Raw genomic sequence first — 21,236 nt, forward strand, 5'->3', positions numbered from 1 at the left:
GTGACATGGCAGTCCCAGGTACCTGGCTCCAGGCCAACCTAGGGCAACATGACGGGTTTCAGCCACCCCCTCCATACCCCGACACTGCCCAGGTGGGAGGGCTGAGCCTGCTTCTCCCACTTGGCCTGAGTGGGCCCAAGCCTGCCGATGGCTCCTCAGGGATTCTAGCAGGAGGGTTGGGAGGCTACGGCTGACACTTGGGGATTTTTCAATCATGTTTCAAGGAAAGATGCTGAAATTATTTTTATGGAAGAGAGGTAGAAAGTTGTGGTATGTCCTGGTGACAGATGCCATGTCTGCAGGATTGAGGGTAGGTACCTTGAGTGCGTTCTCATAGCTTGGTCTAAATGGGGAGGGGGCAAGCAGACTTCTTCCTTTCCACTGCATCCCTGCCCCACAGTCTGGTCCTGGCTGCCCAGGAAACCTCCACCCTCCCCTCAGCCTTTTCACTTTAGTGTGGACTCCTAGACGGATGGTTGTTTTACATTCTACCCTGCCTCTTTCCAAATCTGCTCAGGTTGTGGGACAGAGTCACAGGGTCATGGGTTCTGAGGTGCTTTTAGCTGAAGATGGAGTGTTCATGGGCAATCTACTCATTTTACAGATGAGAAGGCTGTGACTCAGAATGGGCAAGTCATTTGTCTGGGGTCACACAGCAAAGTGGTGAAGGAGTGAAGGCCAGCCCTCTGGACAGTGTTTCCTTCCCATGGGTTCAGAAGCCTTTGTGTGTGCGCTTGCTTAGGTGGCAAAAAGGAGACGAGGCAGTGGCTAGACAGACAGACTCCAAGAAGTAAACGCACTGAGCACATCCAGCTTCATGCAGGGAATAATCCTCTCTTCTCCAGTAAAATCTTCCTCCTTAGAGAGTGGAAAATGGCCAAATGGGTTTGTTTCTTGTCTTCTTTCATGCTGGCTGGCAGAAAGAAGAAGGGAAGAAAGCAGAAGGGACTGGACTCACCAGTCCTCCAAAAGCAGTGGATTTCTTGGCTTATGAGTTTGCAGAGCAGCGGGAAAACTTCAATCCGGGAAAGCAAAACAGCAGAACTTTTTTTGTTTAGAGTGAAAGCATGTGCAGCCAGGAAGGCTGGGGGCAGTTTTTCCTTCCACCTTCCTGTGAGGGTCCCAAGCCAGAAGGCGAAATGTGTCTTTCCCAGGCCAGATGGGCCACTGGCCTGGGAGTCAGACCCCAACCCACCGAGCAAAAGGATGAGGGGAGTGCCCAGTGCCAGAGGGGTTACTCAGCAGCCAGGGCTGACCTAGCCCTTTACATGCAGCCCTTCATTAAGGCCCCAGGACCTCCCGAGGTGAGTGCTCTTCCTATCTTCATCTTAAAGAAAAGGAACTGTCTCAGCCAGTGTAAGTGACTCACCTAAAATCACGAAGTAAGTTTGGAGCTAGGATTTGGATCCTGTCTGCTTGCCTAATGCTCATTCAGTATCATTGACTCACTGGTTTAATAGATACTCTCAGAACACCCCCCAAAAAATTCCTTTAGCTAAACCCAGACCGCCTTGTTGTTTCTGGCCAGTGTCCTAATCTTCCCCCTCCCCTAACTGGCACAGGAGAAAGTCACTTTCTCTGGGCTTTCTCCTCCTCCAGGTCAGATTCGTTTCCATACACAGATACTTGTGAAGCAATGCTGTGCCAGGCAGTGGGCAGGACGGAGACTTGTCAGAAAGGAGCCCCCTTGTGGTCAAAAACAGCAACTACAGCTCTGCAGTCGGAGCTTGCCAAGTGTCTCCTTGGACAGCTTAGTTTCATTTGATGCTTACCTTGAACGTGCAAGCATACCCATTACACAGATAAAGAAACCGAGGCCCAGAGATATGAAGTGACATCTGCACAGAATCACACAGCTCATAATTCATTCATTCAGCAAACATCTATCAACTGTCTGCTGCTTGCCAGGCACTGTTTTATGTGTTAGGAGTAAAGCAGTGAACAAAACAGACGACCACCCTGGTCCTCTTAGAGCTTACGTTCTAGTTCATGGGGGAGCAAGTTACAACCTGTGGGCCGAAGTCAGCCCGTTGTTTTTGGCATGTACAGCCCATGAGTTAAGTCATTTTTAAATGATTATAAAAATATGAGAGGAATAACATTTTATGTCACGTGAAAATTATGTGAAGTTCAAATTTTTGATCCATAAAGTTTTAATGGAACACTGCCAGGCTCCTTCGTTTAGGTGTTGTAAACGTCTGGTTTCTCTATAACAGCATAATTGGATAATTGCAAGAGAACATGCAGTCAAAAATATTTACCACCTGGCCCTCTACAGAAAATGTTTTTCCACCCCTAATCTATCAGGTAATAAGGACATCATGGCCGTGGCTAAAAAGACAATGAAAGTGAAAATGAAGTTGCTCAGTCGTGTCCAACTCTTTGCGACCCCATGGACTGTAGCCTACCAGGCTCCTTCGTCCATGGGATTTTCCAGGCAAGGGTACTGGAGTGGGTTGCCATTTTCTTCTCCAGAAAAAGACAATAATTAACATTTATTGAGTGCTTGGTTTGTGCAAGCCCTTGGCTAGACCACTCCTTTCATGGTGTCACGTAACCATTAACCCATCGGTGCTATTATCGTCCATGTCATCTAGAGAAGGAAGGAAGACTCAGAGAAGTGAAGCAACTTGCTCCAGGGCACACAGCTAATCGACGGCCTCATTTGATCCAGGATCACAAAGAGTTGGACATGACTGAGCGACTGAACATGCACTGATGAGCCAGAGCCAGACTGGGTTGCGAACCATCGTGCCCACCCAGGATTCAGCTCCAGTGTGTGAGGTCAAAGTCCATGCTCTTTTCCTCCATGTCACACTGTTTCCAAAGTTGTGAGAAGTTCTAGAGACGCCCGGGGGTCCTGGGTCACCTGCCCCTCCCCCAGGTCCCACTCACACTCTGTGATCTGGGTGCTGAGCGCTGGCCTCAGACGCTCCAGTGAGGTCGCCACTGTCTGTGTTTAGGGTGGAAGGTGAAGAAGTCTGGGGATGGGCTGGATCGCAGAAGCCACAGCACGACAGGCTGGGTGGAGGCATAAGTGGGGAGCAGGTGCCCGGGGGCTCTCACCCACTGCGCACTCACCAGGCACAGCTCATGCCTTCCTCAGATAATGTCACAGCCTCAGCCTCCCCTGATTTACTGACCTCACCTCCTCCCCGAGGCTCCTGTAATTAATTGCCACAAGAAACGCGCTAAATTTGGTGAAATCCATCTTTGTCTGCAGCTACCCACCCCCTCCCCTTCCCGCCAACCTTGGAGTGGTTCATTAAGTCACGCACAGACCCCGGCAGAGTGTGAGTCTATCAGGTCACCAGACGCCCCATCCATCCTCAGCCCTGCTGTGTGATGCTAGAGCTCTGTCGGGCTTGAGGCATTCACATGGCCATAGATTCACTTAGTCACCTGCTTCTTCTTTCTCTGTCATCCAGCCGTTCACTTACTTTCAAGCCACTTGCTTCCTTGCTCGCCCACTCAGTCCATCACCATCTCATTCTGCTACTAACCCATTCTGTCATCGCGTTTGTTGTGAACTGTCCATTGTGCTGGGGAAACTGTGGCCTCTGAGAGTCAGGCTCTTCTGGATGCGAATCCAGGCTTGTCTACCTACGAACTTGGACACATTTCCCTGGGCAAGTTACTTAACTTCTCAGAGGTGCAGTGTCTTCATCCATCAATGTGCATGATGAAATCTACCTCCCAGGGCCGTCAGAGATGGATAGATGCACAGCAGTGTGGTTCCTGGCTCCCACTAGGCACTGAATAAATGGTAGCTGTTATGATTATGGTACAGGTAATTCCAGTTGCTGGGGTTTTGGACATCAGTGGCCTCAGGGAAATGATGGTCTGGTGGAGAAGGGAAGGCTGGCCTGTCAGCAGGAAGGGCTAGCATGGCCAAAGATGCTGCCCCATGCACTGTGAGCAGAAGTGTGGAACACGAGTCCCCACAACCTTTCCACTTTACAGGGGAGGAAACTGAGACTCGGCTCATGAATGTGGAGTTTGGATTCAAAGCCTGGCTGGTTTCCAAAGCCCAGTTCTTTACATTCTGTGACCCTAGGAAGAGCTGGCCCTTTTGAGGTTGGCACCTCAGGGCAGTGGCTCCCAGGGAACCAGGTTCTGGGTATTGGTCTGGAAAAGGGGGCAGGCATGGAAATTCCTGAGCAGGTGTGGAGCTGCAAGATGTCAAGACAGAGCAAAGTCCTCTCCAGAGGTGTCTGAAGGGTCTTCCAAGCCTCCATTCTTTCTTTCCAGAGGTCCGGTTCCTCCTGTTCCCCCTGGGGTGCGGGTTTCAGGAAGTCTGTCTTCCCTCCTGTGTGCCCTCAGCAGACAGTCACCCCTCACTCCCCAGTCCCTGTGCTGGGCTCTGGGAGGAAGAGACAAGTAAATGTGTTCCCTGCCTCCCACCTGGGATGGCCACAGGGCGGCCTCATGGCTGTCAGAAGCTGCAGGCCAGTGGCCTCACCTGTGCCCAGGGAGCTGGTGATGGCAGCGGCAGGAGGCAGTGGAGCTAGCCAGAGGACCGAGGCAGAGCCCTCAGGCAGGCCAGGAGAAAGTGGCCTCGGCAGAGGGAGTCCGCAGCTAGGCCAGTGGGGCTCTGAGTCTTTTAGGAGCTCAGTGAATTGGGGAAGCCCAGAAGAGAAGGCAGTGTTTTCTGGGACTCACTTTGGAGAAGATGGGATAAAGAAAATGAGGCCCAAAGAAAGAGTGAGGACCCCAGACCCACACAACCCGGTGAGAGCAGATGGACCCAACTCCATCTGGTCATCAGGTGACCCAACCCACCTGGACTAGTCAGGACAGCGTTGGGGAGGACTAGAGCTGGGACGGTGGACTGGCATCACCAAGGGGAGGACTGCCAGTCTGTGGGGAAGCTGCAAGGGGGCTAGAGAGCAAGTGATTCCTCTCTGAACCTCCATTTCCTCTTTATGGGGTTGCCATGGTGAGGTGATGCAGCAGTGTGGGTGGGGCCTGTGTCGAGGCAGAACTCGCCTTTGTCTGTGTCCCTTCCTTCTTTCCTGGCCTGTTTGTCTTCACCTTTTTGGGTTAGTCTGGGGAAACCCTGTAACACGACCAGAAATCCTGAGTCCTGGGGTTTGACAGTGACCCTGGCAGACTTCCAGTGTTCTGATCGGCTCATGAGACAGTCAGGGCACTGTGGGTGCAGAGGCCAGGGTTGGACAGGGCTAGGGGCCAGGATGGGGTTGGAGGCGGGTGGGGACTAGAGCCAGACTGGGGCCTGGGGTCCAGGTGAGGGGCTGGGGCTGTGGGGCCAGAACCTAGAGTCTAGGGCCATAGGGGTCTGTCCAAGCCTAATGCTCAAATGGCCCGAGACAACCTCGGAGAGAGTTCTGGTAATTGCCTCTTCCAGCAGTGATACCAGAGACAATCTTACTTTCGAAAGAGATTTCTTTTATTCCCCCCTCCCTCTTATTTCATTTTTTCAAATAAGGAGTTCATTCTGTGTTGGAGCCAAGAAGAGAGTTTAATGAAAATCAATGGAGAAATTAAAGATGAACAGCGGGGAGGGAAGGAGGGCTCAACTTCAAGTCTAAGAAGAGATCCATCAGTAATGAGGGATGGGGACACTGCTGCCTGTCTCCACGCAGCTCCCTCATCCCATTTCCTGGGGCAGCTTCTTGGGATTGAGTTGCCCTGACATCGGAAGGGCCAGGCTGGAGACAGGGAGGCCTGGACCCAGAAACCCTGGGCAGGAGGGAACTGGGTGGGGAGGCTCTGTCTCTCCAGCTGCTGTCTTACAGGAGTTTCTTTCCACTGCCTGCTTCTTGTAGGGCTGCAGATGGTCAGAAATAAGTCACATCTGCAAAAAAAACAACAACCAGTTTTTCTCATCCTTTTGCTCATTTGATCCAAACAGTCATTTTACAAGGAAGGTACACAGAGATGGTTATGCCCATTTTACAGAAGGGAAAGTTGAGGCTACAAGGCATAAAGACACTGGCAGGGGCAGTGTTGTGTCTGACTCTCTGCGACCCCATGGACTGTAGCTTGCCAGACTCCTCCATCCATGGAATTTTCCAGGCAAGAATACTGGAGTGGGTTGCCATTTCTTTCTCCAGGGAATTTTCCCAAACCAGGGACTGAACCCGGGTTTCCTGCACTGCAGGCAGCCATCAGGGAAGATCCCAGGATGTGGAGACGGGATAGAATTAGTTACTCTGCCCTGCTCCCCCTGTCTTTGAGATTCACTCAGAGATTATGTAGGGGCCAGTATTGTCCAGACAGAAGAAGGCCCTGCTGGCCCCGGGTCTGCACCGCACTCCAAACCTGAGTTTGAAGAGGGCAGCCTCAGTCCTACATGTGGCAGCCGGGGAGGGCTCAGCTCAGCCGGGCCTCGGCTGGTTCCCAGTGCTGTGCAACAGCGCCACCTGGTGGACAAAAGCAGCAGCTGCCTCTGACGTGCGGCCTTGTGCTGTCTTCTCTACTTGTCAAAACTGGTCTGAACCGACAGTCAGGGCCACAATGTGTCCTGAATGTGGCCTGATTTGCAAATTCAAGGCAATAGAGTCTTCTTTTTACTAAAGCAGCTTCCTCCCGGGGGAGTTTGGAGATACATCTTGTAATCTAGTGTTAGTTGCTCAGTTGTATCTGCCTCTTTGCAAGGCTGTGGACTGCTAGGCTCCTCTGTCCATGGTATTCTCCAGTCAACAATACTAGAGTGGGTAGCCTTTCCCTTCTCCAGGAGATCTTCCTGGTCCAGGGATCAAACCCAGGTCTTCTGAATTGCAGGCAGATTCTTTACAGTCTGAACCACCAGGGATGCCCTCTTGTAATCTAACATGTCTCCAACTTGAAGTCTTCCACAGTGCTTGTCCTGTGCCCTCCTGGAGCAGAACCCTTCCTAAACCCCCAGTTCTCACTGCACAAAATCCACCCCCAGCCCACACCCCACCCCCAGCCCAGTACTAAAGGTGCCCTCTGAGCAAGCCACGGTCCGCACATTGCCCCTCCAACACACAGACCCGGGTCGATGTCTGGCTTTCCGCCCACTCACTATAGTTGACTTTGCCCTGCTCCAGCCCTGTGCCATCATACGTAAAGCGCAGTGATAATCCCTGCCTTGCAGACAGTGAGAGCCAAATGAGTCAACATACCATAAGTGCAAGCTGTTTTCCCCTTCTTATCAAATTCTTCCACTAACCATTCTCAGGGCTTCCTTGCCTGCAGCACCTGCCTAGGTGAGGCTGTCCCAGTGGAGTTGGCTCAGCGGTACTTGCCAATGTCGGTCGATGCCCACCTCTGAATGGCCTTCCTGGCGGCCCTCTCCCTCTTGGAGCTCACATTGTACTTGGTGCGTCCCTGAGAGCGTGACCTATACCCCTGACCTCAGAGCACTGTCTAAGCTTCCCCACCAGCAGACGCTGTCTCGCCTACTCCTTGGCCCATCAGGGAAGTGGCTTGCACACACAGATGAATCATTTTTGCTGCATGGATGAATAAATACAGTTGGAAGAGTTCTGGTGCATCCTTCCATTGCTAATGGCAGGACAGAGACTCAGAGAGGCAAAGTTCCTGCATCCCAGGCTCCCACTGTTAGCAGCAGGGCTGCGGCCAGAAGGCTGGCTGCTGACTTCATGCGGATACAGCCTGTGAGCAGTTCCGGGCCCCTGCGTGGGGTGGGGTGTGGGAGTGAAGACGTTATAGATCCCTCGGCAAGGATGCACTAGCTGAAAATCTTTCTATGGGATTTGCCCTGAGCCCCTTTTTGTACCATCTGGCCCGAGTAGTTGGTTCCAGCTTCCTGTCCCCTCCCTTTCTCTCCCTCCTGTCACTCTGAGCCCAAGCTCTGGAGTCCACAAATAGACCTTGTCCCCGGACTGGCAATAGTGCGGAGAGCCTGGGGCCAGCTCTTCCTTTGCTACTGGTTTTCTGGGGAACCACAGGGAACTTTCCTAATCCCCATAAGCCTTGGTGTTCTCATTCGCTGAGTGGAGAATCTGTTCTGCTGATATCCTGTGCCCGATGAAGTGATCTTGGAAGATGAACGTGTGAACACAACTTAGAAGGTGTTGAGCTGGCTGGGCTGGGGTTCTGGTGCCTCTTCTCTGCAGCCAGTGTGTGTTGTCAGAAGAGAACTGGGCACGTCTCTCTGTGAGTCCATAGATGGAGGCCTGTGCTTGTGTGTGTGTGTGTGTGTGTGTGTGTGTGTGTGTATGTGTGTATGGTGGGTGAGGGGCAGTAAGCTCGGCAGGGTAAAACATCAGTAAAGTGTATTTCCTGGCTGTACCCCCAAGTAATCTAGTGCGAGCAGGGAATCTGCCCCTAAGAAGTCAGATGTAAGCATGATGCTTGTGTCGGGGAGAAGGGAAGCTGTGCCACAGCGAAGCGAGGGCTGCTCAGGACCCTGGACGGGGTACAGAGGTGGGGCCTGTACCATCACGGCTTCCCCTGGGCTTCTGGAGCGGGGCCAGTGCCAGTTCAGAGGCCAGCAGGGGAAGGAAGCTGCTGCAGCAGAGACAGTGAGGAGACAGGGAAGGTAGAGTGTGGAGGTTTGGGGGCAGAATTTGACATGGGAGGACCCATTTCCTGGGAACAGCCTGGCACTAACGGCACAGGATCCACCTGGTGGCAGGTGGTGGGTACTCCCGTCACACACACAGAGACAAGGAGAGGGAGCAGTAAAGGAGAGGGAGGAGTAATGGGAAAGAGGAGGAGACATAGGATAAGAGAGGAAGGGGCGACGGGAAGACCCACACAGATAATGAACACAGTTTCCAAAGGAGTGTTTCATTCTCCCTTGGGCTACTTTAAAAGTACAAATAATTAGTTTGGGAATTCCAGTGGTTACGATTCTGCACTTCCACTGCAGGGGGTGTGGGTTTGATCCTGGCTGGGGAACTAAGATCCCATGTACTGCGTGGTGCAGCCAAAAAACAAACAAAAAAAAACAACCAAACAAGTAATTAGTCTGAAGCCCTGTGGTGACTGGACAAGCAGTCCCTGACCCTGGCCTGCTTGGGCGTATAGGGATCTCGCATGGTGGTTTTAATTTTCATCTCACTGACAACTAATACTTTTGAGCTGTTTTCCCATATCATTTCAAGCATTTAATGCAGCTTTTCAACCCCAAAAGGGTAGTGTCTTCAGATGGCAGCTCTCAAAAGGTCCACCGATCCTATGTTTCAACTTACATGTTCATAAAATTCGTTGACAATGCCTTCTGTCCGTTATTAATGCAAGCTTCGAACTTTTGTTGGGCCAATTATATCTGCCAGTTTGCATATCTAGCATACTAAGAGGAGATCATTTTCATTACTCTATTCTATACCATTATTATTTAGGTCATTGACCTATCATTGGAAAAACAGAATTATTTTAGGGGCTGAGGGAGAAGGAGTTTTTTGTTGTCGTTTCTTTGGCTGCATTGTGCGGCTTGTGATTTTGTGGCATCTTAGTTCCCTGACAAGGGTTTGAACCCTTGCTCCAGGTAGTAAAAGCTTGGAGTCTTAACCACTGGACTGCCAGGGAATTCCCAACTTTTGGTTTTTACTAAATTATCTTAAACTGTTTCCTGTCCTTTGGACAGGAAGGAATTTGAATAAATGCTTCCTTTTATTGGTTTGTGCCATGACATGTACCTCTATGGATTAAATTTTCCTTTGAAGTGTGATTAATAATTTTGTTTCAATGGAAGTAGAGCACTATATAAGCAGAACAAACCATGGGTTTCAGTATTTGTGATTACTGCAAAAAATTGTAACTTGTGTATATTATATGTTATACACATTAATATATATAATAACATATCAGATCAGATCAGATCAGTCGCTCAGTTGTGTCCGACTCTTTGCGACCCCATGAATCACAGGTGGATTCTTTACCATTAAGCCACCATGGAAGCCCTACATGCAAAACCAAGGGCTTCCATGGTGGCTTAATGGTAAAGAATCCACCTGCAGTGCAGGAGCTGCAGGAGACTCAGGTTCGATCCCTGGGTTGGGAAGATCCCCTGGAGAAGGAAATGGCAACCCACTCCAGTATTCTTACCTGGAGAATTCCATGGACAGGAGCGTGGCGGGCTACAGTCCATGGGGTTGCAGATTGTTGGACATGACTGAAGCGACTGAGCACTCACTGACCATTTGGTTATCTTCTGTGAAATGTCTGTTTGAGACTTTTGCCCATTAAAAAAAAATGAATTGCCTTTTTCTTATTGATTTATAAGCTTAAAAATTTGTGTTCTACATAAAACTCTTTGTCGGATATTAAGAATACATATTCTCAGTCCGCGGTTTGCTTCTTCATTTTCTTAATGGTGTCTTCAGATGGATAGAAATTAACTTTGATAAAGCACAATGTATTGATCTTTTCTTTTATAGTTAGTGTTTCTTGTCTCCATTTAAAAAAGGTTTATGTGCCCCCAAATCATGAAAAGAGTCTCCTGTATTTTCTTCTAGGAGCTTTATTATTTAACCTTTCACATTTAGTTCAATGGTTTACTTTAAATTACATTTTTTTTTGATGTTCAAGATTCAGTGTTTTTCTGTATGATATCCAATGGAGCCAGCACCACTTATCAAAAAGATAATGTTTTTCACTGCTGAATTAAAATGGTACCTTTGTTGTAGGTAAAGTAATGACATAGGTATGTCTGTTTTTGGACTATTTTTCTGTTCAATTCGTCTTTTTGTCCATCCTTGTACCAGTATGGCCTTGGCTGAGTCCCTATAATCTAAATAATTTTTCATATTTGGTAGTATAGATCATCTAATATTGTTCTTGTTTAAGACTTTCTTGGTAATTCTAAGTTTTATGCTTTTCTATATATAATTTAGAATCAGCTGTTACTTTCTCCAAACACACCTGCAGAGATTTTGATTGAAATTTCTTTAAATTTGTAAATAAATTCAGGGAAAGTTGACAGACAGTATAGGGTATTCCAGTCAATAAATGTAGTATACCTTCCCACTCTCTCTCTCAGCAATGTTTTGAGTTTTCAGTATCGATATCTTACACATTTTTAAGATTTATTTCTAGATATGTTTTTATGCTAATGTGTGTTATTTGAATTTTTATTTCCTAATTATTGGTGATATATAGAAAATACAATTTTGAATATTGTATCTAATGATCTTGCTAAATTCAGTTATTAATTTTAGTGGTATATAGATTCTTTGGGATTTTATACAGATTTGGATTACGTACATTGAAGAAGAAGTGAGTGCTCAGTCATGTCTGACTCTTTTGTGACCCAATGGACTGTAGCCCACCAGGTTCCTCTGTCCATGGAATTTCCCTGGCAAGAATATTGGAGTGAGTTGCCATTCCCTTCTCCAGGGGATCTTCCCAATCCAGGGATTGAACCCACATCTCTTGCATCTCTTGCATTGGCAGGCAGAGTCTTTACCAGCTGTTCCACAGGGTACAATCATGTCATCTGCAAATTATGACAGTTTCACTTCCTCTTTTGGAGTCATTATACCTTTTTATTTCTTTCTCTTGTATTACCCAGGGCTATGACCAACCTAGATAGTGTATTGAAGAGCAGAGATGTTACTTTGCCAACAAAGGTCCATCTAGTCAAGGCTATGGTTTTTCCAGTGGTCATGTATGGATGTGAGAGTTGGACTGTGAAGAAAGCTGAGCGCCGAAGAATTGATGCTTTTGAACTGTGGTGTTGGAGAAGACTCTTGAGATTCCCTTGGACTGCAAGGAGTCCAACCAGTCCTGGGTATTCATTGGAAGGACTGATGCTAAAGCTGAAATTCCAATACTTTGGCCACCTCATGTGAAGAGTTGACTCATTGGAAAAGACTCTGATGCTGGGAGGGATTGGGGGCAGGAGGAGAAGGGGATGACAGAGGATGAGATGGCTAGATGGCATCACCAACTCGATGGACATGAGTTTGATTGAACTCCAGGAGTTGGTGATGGACAGGGAGGCCTGGTGTGCTGGGATTCATGGGGTCGCAAAGAGTCGGACACGACTGAGCAACTGAACTGACTGACTATAAAGTATTAAGTAACAGTGGTGATAATAGCTATCTCTGTCTTGATACAGATTCAGGGGGAATGCTTTTGATATTCATTCACTTTTTCCTTAAGTGTGGCATTATCATTTTAAGGACTAGAATACTGAGGTTTAGAGAAGATGAATAACTTACTCATTTCACCAAGTCAGCAGTTAACACAGTTGAGTTGTGAACCCAGGCTTTTCTTACTCCTAGGCTTGTGCAGCTCCCACTGCACCATCGCTCCCTCTAGAAGAGTGGGCTGAACCCAGGATCTCTACTAGAGTCACTTGAGGAAGCTTAAAAATATTGATGAGAAGACTCCATCCCAGACCAGCTAAGTCAGAATTTCTGGTGGTGAACTGCAAGCATTAGTCTTATAACAATCCCACATATGAGTCTAATCATCTGAGAACCAGGCAGATAACCACTGATCGAGAAGTACTTTGGTACAGTTCAGATTCCAGCTGTGCCAGGCATGCTTTGTGGAAAACTTGCTGTTTTCATATCAGCACATGCCCAGCAACCTTCACCCAAAGGGAAATAAACTTTTTCTTAGCGACCTTTGAAACCTTTTCACAAACTCCACTCCTTCCACTGCCAAATGCCTCCAGAGCATCCTTTCAACAATCTGCTTTAAGGAAAATCACTAGCTTGATGGGGAAATTATTTTCTATTTATATTCTTAAGTGATTTAATTCTTGATTTCTTTCCACCTCACTAATTCACCTCTTTCTTCATCACTGACTTGGCTGCCAAACTGGTTATATAATCCCTTTCATCTACTGTTCCATTCCCTATTTCATAATCATATTTGTTTTTGTCTGATTTGGCACTTGACTTTTAATCGAAGATTCTTGTTTGAAAGAGTAAAAGAGGTTGAGTGGGGTCTGGGTATGTTCATTTGGGAGGAAGTTTATATTCTCCTCCTGAAGGTGTGTTTTACTTTCTGTAACTTTCTATTGGGCTCCCAGCTCTCCCACCACTACTTAAAACAAACATGTCATTTTATAAAGTAAGCCTTTAACCCCTTACTTTGTTCATAGACTTTGTCCTGAACTTTGCCCTCTTCTGGTTTATATCCCACATTCAGATCCTGCTTCTGGCCTGTGGGCTCAATTATTCCACCAAATACTTTGCCCTGTCCCTTGGCCCGCACTTGACCTTGCTTCCTCGGATATGACCCTGCTTCCCTCTCTGACTGTGATTGGATTTTCCCTTTAGCTGTACCTTGGATATGCAGATCCATCAATGAGCAGGATTCCAAGTTCTTTGTGGTTCCCACTTGTCTTTTGTTTTTTTTTCCTGCAGGCTTCTTGTGTCCAAGTGGACAGAAAGGTGAAGGAGGAAATTCGGGGGGTCTTTAGGTCATGCTCCCCTTCCACCCCACAGCTGCTATAGCTGCTTTCACATGATTCTGTTAATCTGTTACAACAAGCAAGTCCTGACTTCCCCTAAAAATGAAACGTGCAAAAAGGAATTCGAAAGTAGCAGGCGAGTGCCAGCGATACATGATGGGCCTTTGTATGCTGGCCCGTGTCCCTTCGATATTCACCGAAAGGCCACCACTGCTGCTTTTCTGAAGGTCAGTGGAGGACATTGCTCATAAACCGGATGTCATGTGTACAGTACACTTGGATCCCCCATGGCATGGTTTCCACATCCCACCTCCCAGGGAGACTGTCACAGTCTGCCTGTCCCCTCTTCATCCAGATTCAGGGTGCATCAGTCCTCCAACCCAAGTAGTGACTAGGCCAGACCATCCTCAGCATCACTTGAATGCCCTCCCATGAGGAAAGCTTGTCACCAGGCCCAGCCCATCCCACTCTACGTAAAAGCTAATTACCTCTAAGTGCTTCCAGCAGCAGTCTCTTTAGGGGTGTGAAAGTGCTTTGATTAGATTGTTTTCTTGGCATCATTAAATTCACGACTGAGGATGGGAAGTGGGTGTTTGGGGATGGAGTCTCTCCAGAAATGGGACCAGTGTTGGAGGGAGCTGGTCTCATGCTGGGCTACCCCTGGGCCCACCACAGGAGCTGAGTTGAGCAGCCCCTGCTGACCTGACCCTCTTGCCAACATCTTCCTTTGCTGCCCATGTCAAAGGCCCCACAGATGGGCCACAGGGCCAGGAGAAGGGGAACCAGGATGGGAGTCTCAGCCGTGGCATCACCTTGCTTCATGGTCTGAGCAGTCTCTTCCCCTCCCTGGGCCTCTGTTTCCTGATCATTCAGCCCAAACTTCATGCAGCTGAAGTTGTCTGTCAGGCCTCAGCTGCCTACTAGACACCAGAGAAGATTCAGTGCAGGAGCTGCTCCAAGCTGTTCAGATCTAGTGCAGGGATGGGCATGTAAACTAGGCATTTACCAACACGGTGGGACTTCCCAGGTGGCTCAGCGGTAAAGAATCTGCCTGCCAATGCAGGAGACATGGGAGATGCAGGTTTGATCTCTGGGTCAGAAAGATCCCCTGGAGAAGCAAATGGCAACCCACTCCAGTATTCTTGCTTAGAGCATCCCATGGACAGAGGAGCTTGGCGGGCTATAGTCCATAGGGTCACAGAGAGTTAGACACATGACTGAAGCAACTTCGCACACACGAGCCAGCATGGTAAGTGCTCTAGTTGTGGGCAGACCAGAGTGTGTGGAGGACAGAGACCTTCTGACTGGGGGAGGAGGGCGCATGTTCACAGAGGAGGTGATTTCTTACCTGGGTCTGAGAGGGAGTGAGGAGTGAAGGCAGGGAAGAGGAACACTTCAGCTGTAAGTGAACTGCGTTTGAATTGTCTATGAAATATCTGGGAAAATTAGTTTTGGAATTGAACATAAAGAGACCCAGTAGCAGGTTGGAAATGTGTATGTGGATCTTGGGAAAGGAGGTCAGAGCTGGAGGGCTAGGTTTGAGTCATTAAGGTCACTTGGGTTTGAGAGGTGTTGCTGATGTGGTCCAGAGTGGGCTGATGGCAAAATCTGGGGTTAAGAAGCACTTAGCTAGGAGGAGATGGGCCCCAAAGTGGGTATTCTGGAGGCCCAGGAAGAGGAGAGGCCCAGATGGAGAGAGTTCTCAGCAGGGGGAGGTAATTCTAAAGGCCAAAAAAGAGAGGAATGGACAGGCTGGGCTTTGCACCAGTCACGTTCCCAAATCCTTTTAAGTGCATGACCTCTCTCTTTCTGCTTCTCCCTCTCCCACCCCTGTTTCTCTTTGGTTTTTGTATCTCTGATTCTCCATCTCTTTCTTTGTTCCGATTGATCTCTGTGGCAGTCTGCCTAGTTCAGCATCAGTTACAATGTAAATGCTCAGTTACTGTTTGCTGAACATTAGAGATGCATGGGTGGTACTTTTTCTCTCAGTTCCCTTCTGAGGAATGTAATCATTCATCTTATTGTTCCTGGTTGGGCATTAATACAGGAGTCACTGACCTTCGCAAAATTCTAGTTCTGGTCTGCATGATCCAAGGTTATCAAGCCAATGAGAAAACTTGTAGGCCCCAATCCACAGAGCTGAGGTTCCCCACGGGGTCACAACCTCAGAGGAGCCTGCAGAAGGGAGCCCTGGAGAGAAGTCTAGGTGGGAGACTAAGCCAGGGTAGGGAAAGGGAAAACAGGGCCCTGAGTCTAGGAGAGACGACTGTACCCGCTGGATGGGGCTAAGGTGGAATGAGGGTGCCACCGTGTGGCGAACACTGCATATGCATCTCTTAGTTAATGCAGATTTCAGCACCCTTTGGGGTTTATCCATTATATATATATATATATATATATATATATATATATGTATATATATATAGAAAGAGAGAGAGAGTGAGCGAGCGAGCACTTCCCTGGTGGCTCAGATGGTAAAGAATCTGCCTGCAATGCAGGAAGCCTAGGTTTGATCCCCTTGGAGAAGGAAATGGCTACCTACTCCAGTATTCTCGCCTGGAGAATTCCATAGACAGAGGAGCCTAGTGGGTTGCAGTCCATGGAGTCACCAAGAGTCGGACATGACTAAGCGAAAAATTAAAGGCTCAGTGTAGGTACCAAAATCGTCCAGCTAGTAAATATAGAGGCAGGATTCAGAACAGCTAGGTGTGACTCCAGAGGCCGTGCATTTTCTGAGACTATAGGAATTGGTTCAAACACTGGGAAGCCCACAGCCCAGAGGTGGGGGCCCTTCAGGGCCTCCTGATGATGAGCTGGGCTGGACTGAAGTTGCTGAGATAGTGATGGATATGGAGATCAATTTCGGTTGGTGGCCGCTTGCTAGCAGGAGGCCATGTGGCCAGTCACTGGCATCAGGGCCAGAAGCCTGGTAAATTGACCCGCTCAACAATTCAGGGTCACTTTCTAGGGGTCAGGAATCTGTGGGATCCAGTTATACATGCTGTCATGACAGTAGATGTGCCTAGCTCTGAAGAGGGTCTCCCTCTCCCATCTGGGGTGTGGGCCTTAAGTCAGAGCGGCTTCCAGGAGGTCTTCCTGGAAGTCAGGCTGTACAATGGTCATTTGTGGGTGAGTCATTTGCCCTTGCCCCTCTGCTCCAGTACACAGCCTGGCACTTGGCATGCGCTCAGGGAGGCTGTGCTCAGTGGGTTTGCCAAGCGGGAGTCTGGGCTGGTGAGTGGGCTCTTGGGGACCATCCATTCCCTGACCTCTCTAGTGTGTTCAGATTGGCCCATCTCCCTGAACCTGCTAGGGATTAGGTCTGAATCTAGTTTGGGCCTGACCAGCATTCCCAGCTGGGGCTGGGATGCAACTCCATGTGCACCCAAGATGAGATTAGGGAGTTGGACTGGCTGAGAGAGTCCCTCACTAGAGACCCTGTTGCTCTCTAGCCTTGGATTGTGCTGGAAGTGGGGAGGCGACAAACCAGATAAGCTTAAGAGGTGCCTTAGGTTGCAGTAAGAGGGCGGCTTCCCATTTCTAGGCCCAGAGCAGCCCCCGTTTCTTCCCTGGGCCCCGGTGAGGTCCCTCCCAGAGGGCCTGTTAGCCGAACACCTGGCAGGGGCCCAGTCCTGCGGGGACTGCTGGCTGCTGTTTGCTCTCTTTTATTGAGCACATCCAGGTGAGTTTTATTGCAGACGGTTCCCCAGGCTCCTGTTTCCACATTTGTCTCTTTTGAGTCTGAGATTGCCAAAGGCTTTCACTGCTAATGGCCCTTAGGGCTCCCAAGAGCATTTAAGGGAGGCCTAGAACATGACTGGGTAATTAGTCAGACTAAACGCAGCCTCTGGAGTGTGGCTGAAGCTGAGTGGCAGGAAGTCATGGTGTGGGGACAGGAGCCCAGGCCCAGGGCAGCTGCATGGGCTTCTCCTCGCCTCACCTCACCTCACCCTGCCTCTGTCCCCGCCTTGCTCCTCCCTGCCCTGAACCTGAACAAGGGAAGGTCTCCCTGGCCCTTAATGGCAGGGTCCCCAGGCAGGTGGGTGTCCTGGGTCATCTGAGGAGGACTGCTGAGCTGACCTTGGCAAGTTACTGCCTCTCTTCCTCTGAACAAGTCTCAACTTGCTGGAGGCTGAGCTCAGGTGTCACTTCTCAGAAGGCAGCCACAGCATGACGCCTCTTCAAAACCTTGGGCTTTGAGACCAAGCCGTTTTGGTTCAAATCCCAAAGCAACTGGTTTTAAAGTCTGTGATCTGGGGTAAGTCAATGAACCTTTGTGTGTCTCAGTTTCTTCATCTTTAAATCGAAGATAATGATAACACTGACCTCAGAAGGTTATTAAAAGGATGAATGGTATAATAACGTATGCACTGTGTATCATAGCACTAACCTCGGAGGCGGTTATGAGGATTAATGGTGTAATAACACTTGCATAGTGGTAGCGGGCATATATTAAGCTCTCAAGAAGTTACAGTGCCAAGAGCAGGTCCGACTGGAGCAGAACTCGGGGGGTTGACGTCTTTCTCTGGCATTCAGGTCCCCTGTGCCCAGGTTTGCTTCTCTCTGGTGGGGCAAAGAGAGCAAGGCCTCTGTAGGGGAAGGTGGTGGAGGACAGGCTGGGGAAAAAGGATGCTGAGCTCAGCCTGCTGCTGACTTAAGGAGGGGAGGAGGGAGCCAACATTTGTCAAGCATCTCTTCTGGCTCCAGTATCTCCTGCTTCATCTCTTTAACTCCTCACACCTTGTTGGTGGGTGAGGAAACAGAGTCTCAGAGAGGCTGAGTGACCGAGCAGGAGGGAGTGAGGAGGGACACTTAGGGGTGTGAGATTCCTAAGGGACTGCTCTTTCTACTAGAGTTCGCTGTGGTGGATGCCCTGGCCTAGCCCCTGGACACCTGCTGATGCCTGCTATCTAAGAAGCCCATGGGAAGTCACTGATCTCTCTGGAGCCAAAGGATAAGCCTCCAGAGTCCCTGGGGATCCAGTCTGGGATGTGAGTCTGTTCCATTACTGTCATGAGTATGTGCTCTCTCTCTGCTCGCAGGTGGATGGTGTTCTATGCTTGGCTGACATTTTGACCGACGACAGCCACTCAGAAGCCACGCGGGCCGAGGCTGCGGCCGTGGTGGCCCAGGTCACCTCCCCACACCTGCCCTTCACCCAGCACCTCAGCAGCTTTCTGGAGAGCATGGAGGAGATCGTGACAGCTCTCGTTAGTGAGTCATCCGGGCTGAGGGGGTGCCGTTGGGTGAGGGGGGCCTTGTCACGGTTGTCTTCAGAAAAGGCTCCCTGGGCCCCCTCACTACACCCCACACAACTCCTCCACAGACATCACATGTGCCAAATCCCAGCGGTTAAGGATCAGAGTCAGACTTGGAAGAGCTTTGTTGTCAAGTCTTCTATTAGAATGCTTGCAGCCCTCTGAGAAACTACAAGCATTGACTTGAGTTCAGGCTAGGATTAATTGGCCTTTCTGAGTGGAGACCAAGACACGCCCAGGGAAGCGTGGGGACTCCAATGTTGAGGTTCAGATCCTTGGCCAGAGAGACTCTGATGGGCTTTGTTCCCGAAATCTCCCATCTGCGGTACCCGGGGAATGTGGCAGCAATGCCTGGGGACAAGTGGCTCCTCAGAGAGCAGCCATTCCCCACACCTGCTGCCTGCAACCCCAGCCTGGCCTCGCTCCCTGGGCCCCTGAGAGCTTTGACTCTTCTAGAGTCCCCTATTCAGATGTGTGTGTTCCTGGCAGGAGAATCAGAGCCTGATATCCAGAATATACTCTTTCTGCAAAACTGCAGGAAGTAGAAGAACTCACCTGGAGAGCAGTCCTCAGGAAATTTGTTTGGCAAACCTCAGCCGTTCTGTATTTCTATTTCAATCCCTCTCTCTGTCACTGTCTCTATATCTGTATCTTATTGAAACAATGAAAATTGATTTCATCAGATAATGTAGGGTTGGTGTCAGGGCACTTGGGCTTGGATTTTTGTCTTTGATTCTGGGCAGGCTGTGTGGGATTCCACCCCTCACTTGCCGTACTACATTGCAAAGCTCCCTTTATGGTGTTCCTACTGTAGGAAACAAGAGGTAAGGACCCGTTTCTCCCAAGGGTTCTCCTAGCTTTAGAATTTTCAGATCTGTAAGTACTTTGCACTCAGGAGGTCTTAGAGTTGACTTAATGGCTGATTCTAGTTTCTCTGGTCATGGCACCTCCAGGCCAGGGTGGGAGAAATCAACTTGTTAAATATCTACATTGATTCAAAGCTGAGAAAATACAGAAGCTGACTGTTGAAGAGCCTTGGCTGGAGGGAACTCAAGAGATCATGCCCACCCTATAAGAGAAGAAACCGAGGCCGAAAGCGGGTGAGAAACTTTCCCAAGGCCACATAACAGTGTTAGGATTCCCTTCTGCCAAGGGTGTTATACTCAGGCATAGCACCAGAGCCTGGCAGGAAACAGAAATGAGGTGAAGAAGCCAGGTGGAAGAAGAAAATAAGATTTTGAGTCTTGTATTGAATTTAAAAACATGTGTAGTGGATGATGTTGTTCATTTGCTCAGTCGTGTCCAACTCTTTTCGACCCCTTGGACTGCAGCACACCAGGCTTCCCTGTCCTTCACTATCTCCCAGAGTTTGCTCAAATTCATGTCCACTGAATCAACGATGTCATCCAACCATCTTATCCTCTGTCAACCCCTTCTTCTGCCCTCAATCTTTCCCAGCATCAGGGTCTTTTCCAGTGAATTGGCTGCTCGCATCAGGTAGTCAAAGAATTAGAGCTTCAGCTTCAGCATCAGTCCTTCTTTCCAATGAATATTCAGGGTTGATTTCCTTTAGGATTGACTGGTTTGATCTCCAGATTCACTTCTGCCAGGGGTGTCATGCTCAATCATGCACCAGAGCTTGGCAGGAAACATAAATGAGGTGAAGAGGCCAGATGGAAGAAGAAAATAAGGAGATGTGAGTCCTGTACTGAATTTAAAAGCATCTGCAGTGAATAAAGAGAGGTAATCCCTGATAAACTCCGGTTGATTGTTGCCATATAGGAAAGAGCAATTTTAAAAAAGACAAAAATTCTAAGTTTTATAGAAAATCTCCCAGTCTATAAAGGATAGCAAATAATAAATCAAAACATATACATTCCAAGTGGCCTTTCACTATTACCATATGTCTATGCCAGCTTCTTTGCCTGGTCTGGATTTCTCCCCAGAGAAGAGTTTCCTTATTTGTTTTTCCCTGATGAAGATACATGGTGGAGTCGGCTCTGAGAGTCAGCAGATAAGATGTATCTTCTGGGCAGGTAGCCAGGGCTCTGTTCTTTGGTGGGAAATAGTCCTCCAATTTCTTGCCATTCCCTGGAAACATTTATAAATGAGTCACTGGGATCCTCAATTTAATCTTTTTAACACATCCCAGGTGACTCAGCCTGTAGCTCAAATAAATGTGCGTCAAAATTAAAAGGCACTTAGACAGTTGTGTTAATAATTGCTATGTCTGCAGCAGTGGTGATGGTATAAGAATGAGGGTGGGTATTTGGACTAGAAATTGTAGCAACGTGGACTATGGGTTGTGTGATCGCACCCCAAACCCTGGACATAGGCAGGTGGCCTGGAAGGGCTGCCCCTAGTAGTTCCCCCCACATCAGAAGATAAAGCCTCATTGTAAAGGGGTGGTCATAGACTTCTTATTTGTTGCTGTTGTTCAGTCACTCAGTCATGTCCAACTGTTTGTGACCCCATGGACTGCGGTTCACCAGGCTTCTCTGTCCTTCACCATCTTCTGGAGTTTGCTCAAACTCATGTCTATTGAGTCAGTGATGCCATCCAACCATCTCATCCTCTGTCATCCCCTTCTCCTCCTTCCTTCAATCTTTCTTAGCATCAGAGTCTTTTCCAATGAGTTAGCTCTTTGCATT

The 21,236-nt window shown here is 48.7% G+C and overlaps 1 protein-coding gene across 1 annotated transcript in view; it reads left to right on the forward strand.

Annotated features, from left to right (window-relative positions):
• The window catches only part of INSC (INSC spindle orientation adaptor protein), a 141,698-nt gene that overhangs the window by 95,732 nt on the left and 24,730 nt on the right, over positions 1 to 21,236 (forward strand). Inside the window, exon 9 of the mRNA XM_045162863.1 lies at positions 18,370 to 18,541. Coding sequence (XP_045018798.1) covers positions 18,370 to 18,541 — 172 coding nt within the window. The remainder of the gene's footprint in view (positions 1 to 18,369; positions 18,542 to 21,236) is intronic.

Source organism: Bubalus bubalis, chromosome 16, assembly GCF_019923935.1.
Source record: "Bubalus bubalis isolate 160015118507 breed Murrah chromosome 16, NDDB_SH_1, whole genome shotgun sequence".
NCBI lineage: Eukaryota > Metazoa > Chordata > Mammalia > Artiodactyla > Bovidae > Bubalus > Bubalus bubalis.